General features: G+C 44.6%; 1 protein-coding gene across 5 annotated transcripts in view; it reads left to right on the top strand.

Moving 5' to 3' along the window:
• RBMS3 (RNA binding motif single stranded interacting protein 3) overlaps positions 1-17,338 on the top strand; it is a 977,979-nt gene that overhangs the window by 161,875 nt on the left and 798,766 nt on the right. For 4 of the 5 annotated variants that reach the window (XM_050938458.1, XM_050938456.1, XM_050938457.1 and 1 more), the window contains one exon: positions 1,542-1,610. The exons of the other annotated variant lie outside the window; for it this stretch is intronic. In XM_050938458.1, the coding sequence (XP_050794415.1) occupies positions 1,542-1,610 (69 nt within the window). The remainder of the gene's footprint in view (positions 1-1,541; positions 1,611-17,338) is intronic. 5 annotated transcript variants of the gene reach the window in all.

Raw genomic sequence — 17,338 nt, forward strand, 5'->3', positions numbered from 1 at the left:
GAAAAAGTGTCCTGTGGCACCTTATAGACTAACAGATGTATTGGAGCATAAGCTTTCGTGACTGAATACCCACTTCAAAACTTATGCTCCAATAAGTTTGTTAGTCTATAAGATGCCACAGGACACTTTTGTCGCTTTTTAATGATAAATTTAAACCTACTGGTTATATCCTAGAACATCTTTATTCTGTCCTCAGGTGTTACAAGCATAAACCATTTATTTCTGTAATTACAAAGAGTATTGTGCGACAAATTCTACATAGATCTGTAATTTCCATATATGTTCCCTTCATAAATCTGAGCTTGTGTTTGAGCCTAACTGGTGATGTAATGTATTGGTGAATTAATATTTCATGTCTAGAGACCTAAATTCAAGCTAGGTCTCAAGTGTAAATAAAGTAAGTCTAATTGTAGTTTCTTCCCTGCGTACCAACATGAATGCAGGAAGGATGTAAGTAAATATAGTTCTTATTTGTGAGGCTCAATGTCCCAGTACAGAACAGCATGATTATCACACTCTGCTGAAAAGACTTCCAAGTTAGGATAGCAGGTGAGTCTAGATTAGGATTGTGATGCACTGATAAAACACTTGCCTGTAAGAGCAATTAGTTCCTCAATTTCAAAAGCACTAAATTAACCATCTATATTATTTGAAACAAACAAACAAACCTGAGCTCATACCTCTAGTCTGGACTGAATCACTTTTGCTAGATCCTATGCATGAAAACATTTCTTAAGATCAGTGTAATACAGTATAAAGAGAGAACAACTTGCTGTTACATAATCACAATTGGTAGAAAACTTGAGACCTCCAATAGTGTCTCTGGATGAATCATTTTAGCAGGTAAGGATCAGATCACCTCAGACAACTTGCTGGTTAGGTAATACTTTTTCAAATAATTTTAAACTCAGTGGCAATTAGTACACCATCTCACTTATCTATTGTATGTCACAAGTCTTGCATTTAAGTTTACAGCTCAAAGAATAAAACATGCTTTTTACAGTGTATGTAGATTACATACTGATGGTTCTGCAGGAGTATGGCTGGGATCAGATTATTAGGTAGCTATTATAGTTATGTTACACTGGACATGGTTTAGCACTTCGATGACAATAGAAATGGAGAGGTAAGGGGAACTAATGCATAAGGCTACATCAGATAGATGAGCACTCTGCATTATTATTATTTATGATACAGTAGTGTCTAGAAGCCCCAACTAAGATTGGGACCCAGTTATGCTAGGCAGTGTATACATACTTATTTAAGCAGAGATTGTCCTCAAGAGTTTGCAATCTAAATAACCAAGACTAAGGCTGCGAGGGGGAACAGAAGGACGAAGGCACTTGTCCATGGTCAAACAATAGGTCGGTGGCAAAGCTGGAACTAAAACCCAGGTCTCCTTTGTTTCAGGCCAATGCCCTAACCCTTGACTGTGCTGCCTTTCTTTCTCTGTAGAAATCTGGGTTGCTGACACTAATTAAGTTCATATATGGATATTTATAGTGAGCTCTGGCTGAATGCATGGCATTTTTATTTTACAGAGGTCAACAGCCAGCAAGACTTCAGGTGCTCCTTCATATAGCAGATGGTCCAGCTCACAGCCACATCAGGTAATACATGCTTTTTGAGGAGAACATGCACCACACTATATTATAATACCTGTAGGTGAACACGATAAGCACCATATGCTTATGCTGCTCTGTTATTTTTAAGTACTAATCAACTGTGGGTTCTGAGAGTTGTCTGGTTTGCTTGACCCAAGTGGGCCAATTTGAGTGATGACATAAGCAGGCACAATGCCACTGAAGTTGATGGTGTTTCTGTGACAGGTGTACAGGCCCACTGATCACTTGGAGTGTCCTCACAGCTATGAGTCACCTTCTCTAAGATGCCTCTGAGTAGGGTGGAAGGAGCAGCAATGAAGGACGGTTCTGTCATATTTCTTATACTGGTGATTAATTTGACTCACTCTTTGGAGGCGATTATATCCCCAACTGAGTTCAGTCATGTCACTATCCCTGCTACACCAGTGTTTTGCACCATTTAAAACAGTAAATGAGAGAGGTAATCTGATGGGTGACAGGGAAACTTGGGACCCACTACAAACACAGACCCAGTGCTGATACAAAGAGCAGGGAAGCAATGAGACAGCAGCCAACCAGTGATGAAATTGTTAGCAGCTTCACTTTTTTTTGTACTGTCTTCCCCCTCCACCCTGAGTATTGAGAGGAGACCGTAGTCAATTCAGTCTGGTAGAACAGAGGGAAAGACTGTTGTAACTGTAGGCAGAAACATAATTCGGTTGCTTAAATGAAGGGTTGACCAGCTTAAAATGTAACCTTTTCCTTAGGAGGACCTCATGCAAATAAACCTGGGTGCTGGTTTGTTTTGATAAAGGTACGAGTACATGCCCCTAGAAGTGAGGAAATGCCCAAGGTGGCTTTAGTTTTGCCGTCAACTGGGATTTGGCTTTACACAATTAAAAGTAGAGATAGTTAAGAACGGGGTCCCATTTTTATTCAGGCCCTGAAACTTCAGTATAAAGAAGAGACTAGATAACAGGTACTCTAGAGATTAGAAACAATCACACCATCCCCTTTGCTTTCTGTTGTTGATGAGCATGCATGCTTGTTGAAATGGAGAAGAATCTTGCTCTCTGCTCCTCATCAAATAGGATTATGGTTACTGCCTGCAATGTGGCAATGGAGTGCACACATGCACATTTTCAAGGAAGTCCTATGACCTGTGTTATACCGGCAGTCAGATTAGATAACCACTTGAGTCACTTCTGGCCTCAAAATCTATGAAGCTGAAGTTGGGACTAGCCCAATGCTTGGGGTGTATTATTTGTGTGTCTGTTCACCTGAGTAGCTGAGAAATCAGAACTGCCTTTCCCTTTCATTTGAAAGGTAGTGTGTTTTACTATGGGGATTTTTTATTTTTTATAGTGGCTAGAGGTTTATCTTCGGAACCTGTTAGCCTTGACTGTGCCTTTAGTAGGGAGGCTAAGTACAGGAAGTTGTCAACATATTCCCACTGATGTGCACAGAGCAAACCCAGCCATGAATATTCTTGGTGTACGAGTGCAACTCCCTCTTAATGTTAATAGGAGAGATGCTCCTAAATCAAGAGTAGAATACCCCTTTAACAAATCATATGAAACACATTTGGTACTCTATACACTTGATTTTCTTTTAAGCAGAGGGGAGGAGTGGAACATAAGCACACAGAGAGTGTTTGGTGGCATTAGAATCTTGTTGAAGCACTAGCAGAGTTGAGAGATTAGCTACCAGGAATATTGTTTAAAAATATGCTTAGACCATCCTGCATCTGCTGGAGAAACCTTGTCCTATTATATTAAAACATGCCTGTGGTAATTCTTCTCCACCTGCATTATACTCCCACATTGTAATCTTTCTCTTCCTTTGTCATCTGCACTCTAATCTTTCTTTCTCATCCATGTTTATTGTAAACCTTTGTCTTTTGTATTTTGGGTTTAGTAAGCTTCTAAACTTGCTTAATGGAATTGGTATTTGCAAAATCCAACTGTGGGATGTTTGGCAGTGCTATGGCTCAGTTCAAGAGTCCTGATGCTGCCGTGCACTCATGTTTTGAGATCAGCAAAACATTTTTATTGGATCATAGGTTTATATTGTCTTGTCTCCTGCAAGAGATTATGTATAGTTTACCTAAACATTTTGAGAACAGTTTTCCAAAAAAGAACAAGATTAAAGTTCAAATTCATATTGTCTGTATATTCTTGAGCCTCGTGCAGTGAACTCAAGGCTTTTTCCATATACATCTTACAAAAATCCATGCAAAAATCTAATAGAACTACCCAACTGAGATCTTTGATAATCTAAGAAATGTTAAAAGTTAAATTAACTTCCCTCCCTCCACCAAGTTTTCATTTTAAATTTCCATATGTGTATGAAGTTAGATGGCACATTGGGTGAGAGATTTAAAGGGATTCTACAGGCAGGTCAATGAATTTGGGAAAACATGCCACTTTCAGTGACACAGTTTGCTTTGTGCAAATGTAATAAACTCATACGTACTTATATTCTGTATTGAATAAGATGAAACATACTTCTCTACCTCAAATGCACTATCTAGAGTGATTTTTAATAAGTTCCTTTTAACTTCTGGCTCTGGGTGAGTGAGTGGTAATGCAAGTTTAATAATTTTGATGGGAAACAAAGTATGTACTTTTTTAGCTTCTGGAGCCAGGGCCAGTGTCTTATTACAGAAGATGCCCTTGGAGTCTGATTAAGATGCACCTTCTGACTATATAACCTGTAAGATGTGTAAGGCTGCCCTCTTCTGACTGTCTCAGAAGTGTGCCACATTTTCTGTTTTATAAATTTTGCCAGAATGATCGACTAACATCAATAGTTGGATAGTTAAAAAGATTGATTCCAGAAGTTCAACAATAAGCTTACAAAGCTGTAAAAATCCATATATGTGTATCTATATTAAACTGACTGTCAAGGAACTTTTAAAAGTCTTTATTGCTTGGGGACATTTTAAGACCACTCCTGATTTCAACAACTAGAATCAGTGATGGTTCAGTGGCAACAGTGATTTCCATAAGTTTGTGGGATATTAATTTTAAAGAGGGGACTGATACCGGTCCCATTAAATACATTTCAGATAGTACAATGTGGCATTACGTCGTGTTGTGATGGAATGACTTTGTGATAACAGCATGCAGTATGTGTCCTGACCGAATATGTCATACTGGCTGTGGTATTCCAGGATCCTGGTCTGACTCAAGCTCTGTGGAATCTCTTGATGTGTCAGTGGGACTGCAGCAGTTTGTCTGGAGGCTTTGAGGCTAATTTAGTCCTTACATGGTACTTTCCAGACTGTGTGCATGCCCATTGGAGGTGCAATTGGTTGTTACCACTAATGCTGGTGAAGCAAGCAGTTGGAGAAGTGATGCCTGTCCGACATGATGACCCAGTTGATTTCTAGTACAGTGTTTATTTCAAGAAGTAGGACTACTTCTGGAGTAAGCCTCCTGCACTAGTATGTCCCCAATGGAACAACCTGCTTGTCTCATCAAAAGTTTTTAGCTATGCTACCAGTGTTAGACATGAGGTGTTAATAGTATTGTAGCTCAGCTGTCAGTAGCAGTGCTCCTAATGTCCAATGACAATGGCACCTGCCTTCCCTCACTAGTAATGCTTTTAGCACTGGATGCTAGACACTCTTGCCGAAGTGTAACAGGTGGAGAGTGCACAGAGGAGAAATGGGTAAAGGGGAAAAACAATGGCAAAAATAAGAGAAAAGTAAAGAGGACAGGGAAGGGAGTAGAAAATTAGAATGAAGATAAAGAATTTTTCCCTGCCTAATGCTTCTTTTGAGTCACTAGCAAAAGAGACGGTCTCTACGAAAGGCCATTTAATGGTTCAGGAAGTGATAGGAGCAATAGGCCAGGTGACTCAGCTCTCATCTAAGGTAACTGAGGGCATGATCTGCCTGAGGTGCCACCTGTGCTGCCATTGGCTACACTGCTGAAACAAATCCACCCAACTTCCCCACCCTGAAGTAGAAGGAATAGGCTGGTTAGTAAGGCAAGAATTTGACTCAGCCTTTTTTCACTCTTAGGCAAGATGACAGGACTTCAAAATGCTTATAAAATATTTTGCCCATCGTTGATAACTGTCCATGTGGACCTTGCTGTTGATTAATGCACTTTGATCTAATCCTCTCTAGTCCACTTTCAAAGAGGACTAGATCAAAGCACATTACTGAACTGTTAATGCACGTCAGCAGGTTCTACATGGAGAGTTAGTCTGCGACAGGCTGATGTGGGGTAGATTCACACCCCAGCTTGCCACAAACTAATATCTGTGCAGACAAGTCCAAAATCTCCTGAGTCTTATCCACTGGACCACTCTGCCTCTTCTAATTGAGCAGGCTGTTCTATTCTGACCAGCACTACTGAGGTGATTCAACATCTCTACAACTTGGTTCATTTTGTTTCAGAGTAATATTTTGGGATGAGGTGATAAGTGGCTCATTAAAGTATGCTGGACATTAGGTGGGCAAAATCACTTGGTTCCTATTGAAGTTAGTGGAATGAGAGCAGGCTCAGGGCCCCATGCCTTTAAAAGAAACACTAGCAGACAAGAGAAAAGAAATGGAGTTGCCACTTGGCAAAACACTTCTGTATAGCTGATGGCACCACATGACATCACGATGCAAGTTTCATCCTACAGTGTTGGTTTTAACAGTCACAAAGCTTTAGAAAGAAACTTAAACCTCTATCCAAATACAGGCCTCTTACTTCTGGTAGCTTCTCTGGGTTGGGGATAGATGAGAACATGCAGAAGTAAACTGTTCTCTCTGTGCCACATGGTAAATCCTGTCAAGGCTATTCTGCTACCTCTCATTCACTCACCAAAACGATGCCAATGGAGACGTGTCCACAAGTAGTCAGAACAGAATAGCTACCTGGATCTAGTGTGATAACTTTGGAGAGCACAAGTGGTACATGCTTTGCAGAAGGCAAAGCAGCTTGACTCTGGATGTAGGAGCCTTAATTTATAATTTCTGGGTTTTGTTTGTACAATAACTATATTATAGTCTTCTACCTTTTGACTCTATACACTGCAAATCAGCTATACTCAGATCATTAGGAAAAAGCTTTGGTCCTAGAACTGCTTTTCTAATTATAGTATGGTTTTAAATTGTTATGCAGAGATTAGATGTAATGAGGTGGGCTAATTCCCCCAGATTTCAGAACACTGTGTTAACTGGAAAAACGAATAAACATGATATGGAGACAATGCATGTGTAGAGCTCTGGATATTTTAGCAAATATAATTTCTTCTTCGAGTGCTTGCTCATATCGATTCCAATTAGGTGTGCGCGCGCCGCGTGCACGCTCCTCGGAAGATTTTTACCCTAGCAACACTTAGTGGGTCGGCTGGGTCGCCTTCTGGAGTGGCGCCGCTATAGCGCTGGATATATACCCCTGCCAACCCAACAGCCCTTCAGTTCCTTCTTACCGCCTGTGACGGTCGTTGGAACTGTGGAGCGCTGCTTTGCTGATCTCCACATCCCTAGCTTCTTGTAGTTCTTTGCTCTTTACTATGTTTATAGTTCCAGTTCTTGTAGTTATAGTTAGTGTTAGTACTTCTATTCATAGTTACTGTATATAGTTGAAAGGGGGAACGGGGATTAGCCCCTTTCCTCCACCCCGGTGCGGGCCCATGCCCAAGGCACCGGGATTCAAACCGTGCTCGGCATGCCAGAAGCCGATGACAATAGGGGATCCCCACGACTCCTGCCTCAAGTGCCTAGGGGAATCCCACCTTGTTGACAAGTGCCGCATTTGCAAGTCATTTAAACCAAGGACGAAGAAGGAGCAGGACTTTCGATTGAAGCAGCTCCTCATGGAGTCGGCACTTAGTCCTACAACATCGTACCGAGTGCCCAAAATAGTGCCTCAGTAAGGAGCACCCCTTCGGCATCGGATCACTCCGGTACCAAGAAGGAGTCCTTTTACCGAGCTCTACCAGTACCGACTCCTCGGCACCGCTCCCTTTCCCCAACTGGGAAATGACAAAGTGCTCCAACTCCGGCCTCGCAGAAGGAGCACTCGTCTAAGACGGTTCATCGGGCACCATCATCCGCTGCAGCACTGTCGACGCCAGCACCGCAGATTGCAGCTCCACCTGGCGTAGCACCGTTGATTCTGGTCCCACAAGGGCCGTTGAGTCCGGTGCCAGACAGCTCCCCGGCTCCAGCTGTGGTTGAGCTTGTTCTCCCTTCTACACCGGAGACCTTCTCTACGGCAAGGGAGCTCATTGCTATGACGGAGCCAATATTTTCTCAACCCCCGGCACCGCCAGTGCGGGTTGTTCAATCCATCGGCAAGCCGGCCCTCGTAAGGCCTCCTTCCGTCGGTCCACCAGAGAGACGTCATTCCAGATCACGGTCTCGCAGACGCTCTCGATCACGTCGTTCCTGCTCCTGGTGCCGCTCGCAGTCCCGGCACTGCTCTCCATTGCGGTACCGGTCGCACTCGCAGCGACATTCAACATCTCGTTCACCAGACAGATACTCCCGGTACCGATCTGGCTGTAGGCACCGATCTCGGTACCATGTATCCCACAGTCACTCCAGGCAAACGGACTCAAGATCCTGGTCGACCTCCCGGCACCGGTATAGTAGAAGGTCCCAGTCTCGCTCGCAGTACCGCTATAGCTCCTGGTACCGCTCCCTGGTACTGTCCCGGGATCGAGCGTCAAGAACAGTGGCGCCCTCCCAGGGTCTCTCGTCACCACCGTGGCCTTCGAGACACACATCAGTATTGTCTCAGGCTGGCAGTGCATTCTACCATCAGGAGGGTGACTCTGACGTCCCAAGCCAATATCCGGAGAGATAAAGCCACAAACAAGGGCCTCATCACTGGTCCTTCTGGACACCATGGGCATACCACCAGGCCCAAGGTGTCCCATCAGTGGTTCAACACTCGGCCCCGTCAGAACACCGGGTACCAGAGGCGACAGTGAGCCGCCCTCCCCCATGGGCACGGACGAGGCTCCAATTCCCTCTGCAGTCACCGAGGTTCCACGTGATGCAGATGACACCCCTCAAGTGCACGACCCACCTCAGAACCCATTGGTCCCGGGCCTCTCCTCCTCCTCACCTGATGAGGCGGTAGCAGGAACATCCTCCTCAGGCCCTCCACCAATTGATCTCAGGGCCCATCAAGACCTCTTGAGGCGGGTGGCCCAGAATATGAACTTGCAGATGGAGGAGGTCACTGAAATAAAGGACCCAGTCGTGGACATCTTATCGGCTGATGCACCTACTAGAGTGGCTCTCCCGTTCATGCGCACTATACAAGTCAATGCGGACACCATTTGGCAATCCCCATCTTCAATTCCACCTACAGCTAGGGGAATAGAGAGGAAATATGGTCCCCTCAATGGGGTACGAATATCTCTACATCCACCCACCTCCCTGCTCTCTGGTTGTCCAATCGGTGAACGAACGGGAGTGTCATGGCCAGCAAGCATCGGCTCCTAAGGCGAAGGAGGCTAGACGCATGGACCTCCTAGGCCGTAAAATATACTCGGCTGGGGGCCTCCAACTTAGGGTGGCAAACCAACAAGCCCTCCTAAGTCGGTATAACTTTAATACGTGGGTGTCCGTGGGGAAGTTTACGGAGATTCTTCCCCAGAAGTCCCTCCAGAGTTTACGGTCCTGCTTGAAGAGGGTAAAAAGGTAGCAAGAACCTCCCTCCAGGCCTCTCTGGATGCAGTGGACTCAGCTGCCAGAACTCTGGCATCCGGAGTAACAATGAGGCGTATCTCCTGGCTCCAGGCTTCAGGCCTTCCCCCTGAATTGCAACAGACCATTCAGGATTTACCCTTCGAGGGCCAAGGCCTTTTCTCAGACAAAACCGACCCCAGGTTGCAAAGTCCGAAAGACAATCGGGTCATAATGCGCTTGCTGGGTATGCACACGCCAGTGACCCAACGAAGGTCCTTCCGGCCCCAGCCCCAGTCAGGACGCTACCAGAAGGTGTGGCAGGGGGAATCGGCGGAGGCAGTCTGGTCCTCAAGGAACCCAAAGTCAAGTGCCTCCTAAACCACCAATGGGGCCGAAGCAAAACTTTTGATGGGATGCCCGAGGACGGCCCACCAGTTATCCTGCCGGATCCTCCTTCTTCCTTTTTCAACTGCCTCTCCCATTTCCTCCCTGCCTGGTCCCAGCTAATCTCAGATCATTGGGTCCTCCGCACGGTGGAAACGGGATACCACCTCCAGTTTGTTTCAACCCTCCCCCACCCTCCCTACCCATCCCTCTTCAGGGACCCCTCTCACGAGCAAGTACTCTTACAAGAGGTCCAGGCACTCCTAAAACTGGGAGCCATAGAGGAGGTGCCAAAAGATATGAGGGGCAAGGGGTTCTATTCCCTCTACTTCTTAATCCCCAAGGCAAAGGGAGGTCTACGACCGATCCTAGACCTGCAAGAACTCAACAAATTGATAAAGCTGAAGTTCCGCATGGTATCTCTGGGGACCATCATCCCATCCCTGGATCCGGGAGACTGGTATGCTGCCCTCGATATGAAGGACGCTTATATCCACATCGCCATTTATCCACCACCACACAGATGGTACCTCCGTTTTGTGGTCAACCACCAACACTTTCAGTTCACGGTTCTTCCCTTTGGCCTTTCTACAGCTCCAAGGGTCTTCACCAAATGCATGGCTGTAGTAGCCGCCTCCCTCCGGCGTCATCAAATACATGTCTACCCATATCTCGACGATTGGCTCATTCGAGGGATTTCCCAGTCACAAGTATCGCAGCACCTGTGCATCGTCAGAGACTTCTTCGGGAGCCTCGGCCTCATGATCAACACAGAAAAGTCTACTCTGACACCCATGCAGAGAATAGACTTCATCAGAGTTGTTTTGGACTCCAATCTGGCCAGAGCCTGCCTCCTCCAGTCGCGTTTTCAAACAATGGCTTCAATAATTCGAAGTCTTCAATCCTTTCTGACAATGTCGGTGCGCACTTGCCTCGGCCTAGTAGGTCACATGCCCTCCTGCACCTTTGTGACCAAGTACGTGAGTCTACGTCTCCGTCCCTTCCAAACCTGGCTTGCTTCAATATACCGTCCACACAGATACAGTCTGGATTCGGTGCTCACTATACCCAGGAAGGTTCTCGACTCCCTCACTTGGTGGTTAGACCCCTCTCTGGTTTGCGCAGGGAGGCCATTCCACGCACTGCAACTCTCGGTGGCCCTAACCACAGACGCGTCATCTCTGGGTTGGGGTGCCCACCTTGGGAGCCTTCACACTCAAGGCCTCTGGTTGCCCCAAGAGCTGACCCTGCACATCAACATGAGAGAGCTGAGAGCAGTCCATCTAGCATGCCAGGTGTTTCAGGACCATCTACAAGGCCGTTGTGTATCAGTGTTCACAGACAACACAATGGCCATGTTTTACATAAACAAGCAGGGTGGAGCACGCTCCTCCCTCCTTTGTCAAGAAGCCATTCGCCTCTGGGACTTTTGCATAGCCCACTCCTATCGATTTGGTAGTGTCTTTTCTCCCAGGAGTCCAGAACACTCTGGCAGATCACCTCAGCAGGTTCTTCCTGTTTCACAAGTGGTTGATACGCCCAGACGTTATCCATTCTGTTTTCCGGAGGTGGGGCTTTCCCCACATAGACCTCTTTGCCTCTCAAAAGAACAGGAAATGCCAGGTGTTCTTCTCCTTCCAAGGACGCTCCCCGGGCTTCCTCTCAGACGCATTCCTGATCCTGTGGAAGAGGCACCTACTTTATGCCTTCCCACTGTTTCCACTCGTCCACAGAGTCCTACTCAGGCTCCGCAGGGACAGAGCCCACCTGATCCTCATTGCTCCAGCATGCCAAGGCAGCATTGGTACACCCTCTTGTTCGACCTCTCAGTGGCAGACCCGATCTCCCTGCCGCTCTGGCTGGACCTCATAACACAGGACTTCGGCAGGCTTCACCATCCGGACCTGCAATCCCTTCATCTCACAGCATGGCTGCTGTGTGGTTGACCCAGTCTGAGTTGCGTTGCTCTGCCTCGGTACAATAGGTGCTCTTGGGCAGTAGGAAGCCTTCCACGAGGACTACATATCTCTCCAAGTGGAAGTGTTTCTCCTACTGGTGCGCTCAGAGTAACTTAGTCCCCGGACAGGTATCTGTCCCCACTGTCCTGGATTACATATGGTCCCTGAAAGAGCAGGGCCTGGCGGTCTCTTCTATAAAGGTGCATCTGGCAGCTATTTCCGCCTTCCACCCGGGGGAAAGTGGCAGTTCAATCTTTTCTCACCCCATAGTTTCCAGGTTCCTTAAGGGATTTGAGCGTTGTACCCTCAAGTCAGACGCCCGACCCCTACCTGGGATCTAAACCTGGTGCTAGCCAAGCTTATGGGTGCCCCTTCTGAGCCTCTGGCCACCTGCTCGCTGCTGTACCTCTCCTGGAAGACAGCCTTCCTTGTCGCTATCACCTCGGCAAGACGAGTATCGGAGCTTCGGGCTTTGACAGCGGATCCCCCGTATATGGTATTCCACAAGGACAAGGTAGCTGCGACCGCACCCCTCATTCCTCCCTAAGGTGGTGTCTGCCTTTCATGTCAATCAAGACATCTTTCTCCCAGTCTTTTTCCCAAAGCCGCACTCATCACGTTGGGAACAACAACTGCATACCTTGGATGTCGGCAGGGCTCTCGCCTTTTATATCGAGAGGACCAGACTCTTCCAACGTTCGCCTCAGCTCTTTGTAGCGGTGGCAGACCGGATGAAAGGCATGCCAGTGTCTTCCCAAAGAATTTCATCTTGGGTGACATCCTGCATCCGAACATGCAATGAATTGGCTCACATTCCGGCTAACCATCTCACCGCTCATTCTACTCGGGTGCAAGCCTCATCTGCCGCTTTCCTGGCCCATATCCCCATCCAGGAAATATGTCGCGCTGCTACCTGGTCATCGATTCACACCTTTGCCTCACATTACGCATTGGTTCAGCAGTCCAGAGACGATGCAGCCTTTGGCTCAGCAGTTTTGCATTCTGCAATGTCTCACTCCGACCCCACTGCCTAGGTAAGGCTTGGGAATCACCTAATTGGAATGGATATGAGCAAGCACTCGAAGAAGAAAAGACAGTTACTCACCTTTGTAACTGTTGTTCTTCGAGATGTGTTGCTCGTATCCATTCCAAACCCGCCCTTCTTCCCCACTGTCGGAGTAGCTGGCAAGAAGGAACTGAAGGGCCGTTGGGTCGGCAGGGGTATATATCCGGCGCTATAGCAGCGCCGCTCCAGGGGGGCGACCCAGCCGACCCACGGTGTGTTGCTAGGGTAAAAATCTTCCAACAAGCGTGCACGCGGTGCGCGCACACATAATTGGAATGGATATGAGCAACACATCTTGAAGAACAACAGTTACAAAGGTGAGTAACCGTCTTTTTTTCTATGCCTGAGTGATACAGTCCTGGATTTCTTTTACAAGTATGAGGGGAAACTACAATGATCTTGATCTCTAATCTGTGCTGCAAAAGTCATAAGTGCAACATAATACAAATGGCCTCTAACTATTGAACGTTGTTTTCTAATTTAGTTAATCTTAAAATGAGCAGAAAGAAGACCACTTAGAATATTAAAAAATACTTTTCTGCACAGGTACTATAGAAGGAAATTTCCTAGCCTAGGTAATGTTTGATTCTATTTGTTATCACCTAATTATTTTGACTGCTGAATACCAAATTACTGTATTATACCAACTATGCATACAACATGCTTGAGGATGTAGAGAGAAGTTGAGGGAAAGAGATTAGTGATGGCTCTGGTAAAGTATATGGTGGTAATCACTTTTGACATTTCCCAAAATATCTTTTACAGCACCTAATGACAAAATAACTTTAACTATTTCTTCTATGGGGCAAGTCTTATAGAACTTAATAGGGATGAAACTAACAGGGTTCTACAGAATTATTTTAAAAAAACTTATAGGTTCTAATTTTTCACTACCTTGCACCTGGGGCAGGCACTTAAAGCTGTACATCCTCTGTAGAAATATAAATGTCTACAAAAGGAGTGAAATGGTTAAGAATCAGCTTGACAATGTGTTCGTGTGACTGAACATCCTTTCCAGAGAGTCCTTAAAACAAACAAATGGAAGTAATTACTTTACACAACATGCAGTCAACCTGTGGAACTCATTGCCAGAGGATGTTGTGAAGGCCAAAACTAGAACGGAGTTCAAAAATGAATTAGATAAGTTGATGGAGGACAGGTCCATCAGTGGATATTAGCCAAAATTGACAGGGATGCAACCCATGCTTCAGGTGTCCATAAACCTCCAACTGCTAGAAGCTGGGACTGGACAGTAGGGAATGGATCACTCGAAACTGCACTGATCTGTTCATTCCCTCTGAAGCACTTGCCTCTATCAGACAGGATACTGGGCTAGATGGACCATTGGTCTGCTCCAGTATGTCTATTTGTGTGCTCTTCCTGTAGAATTTTGTATTGCAGAAATTAAATTCTTTACTAAGGGAATCCACTATTTAAAAGAGTAGAATTATTTCCAACTTTATATTTAAAGAAAGGGGAGAACTGGCCCTCAGTAAAATAAATTCACAAGGTCCAAACATGGATAGCTATTTAAGCCAACACTGTTTAAACAGGTCATGACTCTAGATTTTAATATCTTTCCGTTACACTTACCGCACAGTATTCTTGATATCTATGCAGGCTAACAGCAAAGGTTAGTTATACTGCACAGTAATATGTAAAATGAGACATTTGACAAAAATAGGTCATTTGGAAACCACCTGCAGAGTAGTCAATAAATTGCAGGTTGTCAACCTTGAAGCCATTGACCACTTTTGAAAAGTAGAAAAAATATGGACCACCAGCCATTTATTAACATACTCCTAATATGTCAGCAGTTCATTACAATTCCATGAAAAATTAAATTGAAAGTGATAGTGATGTATTTAGTTATATTGTAAATTACAGTGGCTGTTCCTTAATGTGGTCAGTCTGGTTCAAGAGGTAATTGAGAGTACAAGTTATAATCTTCAACTGTATTGCTGTGTAGCTCCGGAGTGCTTTGGAGAGCCCATACCACATTTTTGGGTGGGTAGGAGAAGGCAGCAGAAAGAGCTCATCTACTCAGGGTGGCTCGGCTCTGCCCCCTCCTGTCTTGTGAGTAGTGGATTGGCTCTTTTCTGCTCCTCCCACCTCTCCTCTCTGTCCCTGCAGACTTATCTTGGGAAGGGTGTGGAACTGAATGGCCCCTTCTGGATCCATAATCCCTCCAGATCTGAAAGGTAGGGGTGAAGAACCATCCTTGGAAACTCTCTCCCCAGGCCTGGAAGGTGGGAGGAACTTCCAGAGCTTCAGGAAGAGCAGAGGTGTGCTGGGGAGCAAGGATAGATATGGTGTGTACACAATGGATGTGGGGTTGGGTGTAGGGACAGATTGGGGAGGTTGTGAGATACAGAACTAGTTAGTAGGGAGGGCTAGGACACAGAATTGTGTGTTGTGTGGGTTGTTGTGGTGTTTTTTTTAGGGTTTAGAGTATAGATGGTTCAGTTGCCTGTCATGCAAAGGCTTGTTAGAACATTTAACTACCCCCCCCCCCACTTTCATATGAAAGGAAGTGAGACTGGTTGATTTGCACAGATGCTTTTAATAACGTAGCAGTGACCATAGTGCTTCAAAGACTTGTATGGTTAATTTTCAGGCAATCAATTAGTAGACCAACAAAAACTTATCTACAGGTAGTTAACCACTGCAGGAAAAAAACTCCTTCCTTAGGATAAGGGTGTATGTTTGAGTAATAACAAAATACTTTCTTCTGTGACTTTCATGGCATGTCTGGAGCTTACTTCTGTATGTAGCCTAATTAAGTTGTTTACCTTGTAGCATTACTGAAATTGTGATCTATAATTCCTAAACTAGAGATGGAAAATACCTCTTAAGAGCATAGAGGTCAGATTCTCAAGAGGTGTAACCCCATGACTTTAATGTAGCTAACTTACGTCTGCTGAGGAATTGTCACTACACAGAGTTCATCTCTCTGCTGCTGCCTCTGCAAGTCAGGATCATATCAGATATTAAAGTGACAGTAGAATTTGTCTGGTTAAAAGGCCCCGAGTATTGGAAGATTGATAGTCCATTGTAGAATCTGTTATCCCGTACTTGGTACTAAAAAATTTCACTTATTCATAGTTGCTACACTAGTAAAGATAGGCTTTACAGGGCCATCTGTCCTCAGACCTCAGAGCATAGTGATCACCAGCTAAGATCAGGAAGAAACCACATGTCTGCACCTGAGATCAGATTTCCTCTATATTAAAACTTTGTAGTATCTTGTGTGTTAACTGTGGGTAAGTAAGTGTTCCTTTTTTATCAGTGATGCCTGAAATGCATTATGGAAGAGTTTTTTTCACCTCTCTGAAGCAAGTTTAGTCTGTCAGACTGAATATCAGACTACAGTAGATGGACCATAGATCTGCTTGCATATGGCTATTCCTGTTTCCATATCAGAATTCTTCGTGCTACTCTACTTCATCTTCCTATGGTGAAAATAAATAGTGAAATGAAGATCCTACTGCTTTCAGAGATCTTGTACAGTCTGCACCCTACCCTTGAAGTTTTTCTGCTTCTAAAGGAAGTGCCTCCTGTGGATTCCTAGTGCTCTAGTAGTAGAATCATTTAATTGTGCCGTGATAATTTTATATCATTCTAGTGTTTTAATCAGAATGTCATGCAGTACCAAGTCAAATTCCTTAGAGACGTCCAAGTTTATTACATCAACACTATTGTCTTTGATCAATCAAACTTGTAGTCTCCTAAAAAATAATGATCAAATTAGTTTGACAGGATCTGTTTTCCATAAAGCCAGGTTGATTTCCATTAATTACATTACCCTCCTTTAGTTTTTTATTAAATCCCATATCAGCCACTCCATTATTTTACCCAAGATCGATGTCAGGCCAACAGACCTATAATTACCTGGGACATCCCATTTACTCTTTAAAAACAGGCACATTAGCTTTCTTCCAGTCTTCTGGAACTTTGAAAATCAATATTAATGGTACAGTGACCTCCACAGCCACCTCTTTCAAAACTCTTGGATACAAATTACTTGGACCTGCTGATTTAAAAATGTCTAACTTTAGTAGCTTTTGTGTAATATCCTCCAGAGTTTTAGTGGTATGGGAAGAGTGTTATCACCATATGATGAGTACATAATCTCTTGTTTTTCTCCAAATGAAAAACAGATTGATTAAAAATTTCTGCCTGTTCTGAGATTTTATTTATAATTTCACCATTTCAATCTGGTAATAGACCGTTATCATTGTCAGGATTCTTTTTGTTCCTAATATTTAAAAAAACTCCTTATTGTCCTTAACTCCGTTGTCCATAGACTTCAGTGTGTCCCTTTGCTTCCCTTACCACTTTTCTACAGTTCCAGACTTCTGATTTATATTCAATACTGTAAACTTCCCCTTTTTTTCATTTGTTATACTATATTTATTTTTTTACAGCTCCCCGCTAAACCAGGTTGCTATGTTGTGTGTGTGGTGTTGGGATTTTGTTTTTGTTTAACTAGCACAACTTCTTTCTCAAGTGTGGTGGTGGTTTTTTTTGGGGGGGGCGGGGTGGCATTTAGCACGGTGTCCTTAAATGATTCCCAATTATCATTCACACTTTTCTGATTAAGTTATTTCTTCCAATTGTTTTGGCTCATAATCACTTTCAGCTTTGTGAAACTGGCTCTATTAAAGCAATGTGTGAGTGTGTATTTTAAAAAAAA

The sequence above is a fragment of the Gopherus flavomarginatus genome, chromosome 2, assembly GCF_025201925.1.
Source record: "Gopherus flavomarginatus isolate rGopFla2 chromosome 2, rGopFla2.mat.asm, whole genome shotgun sequence".
NCBI classification, from domain to species: Eukaryota; Metazoa; Chordata; order Testudines; family Testudinidae; genus Gopherus; species Gopherus flavomarginatus.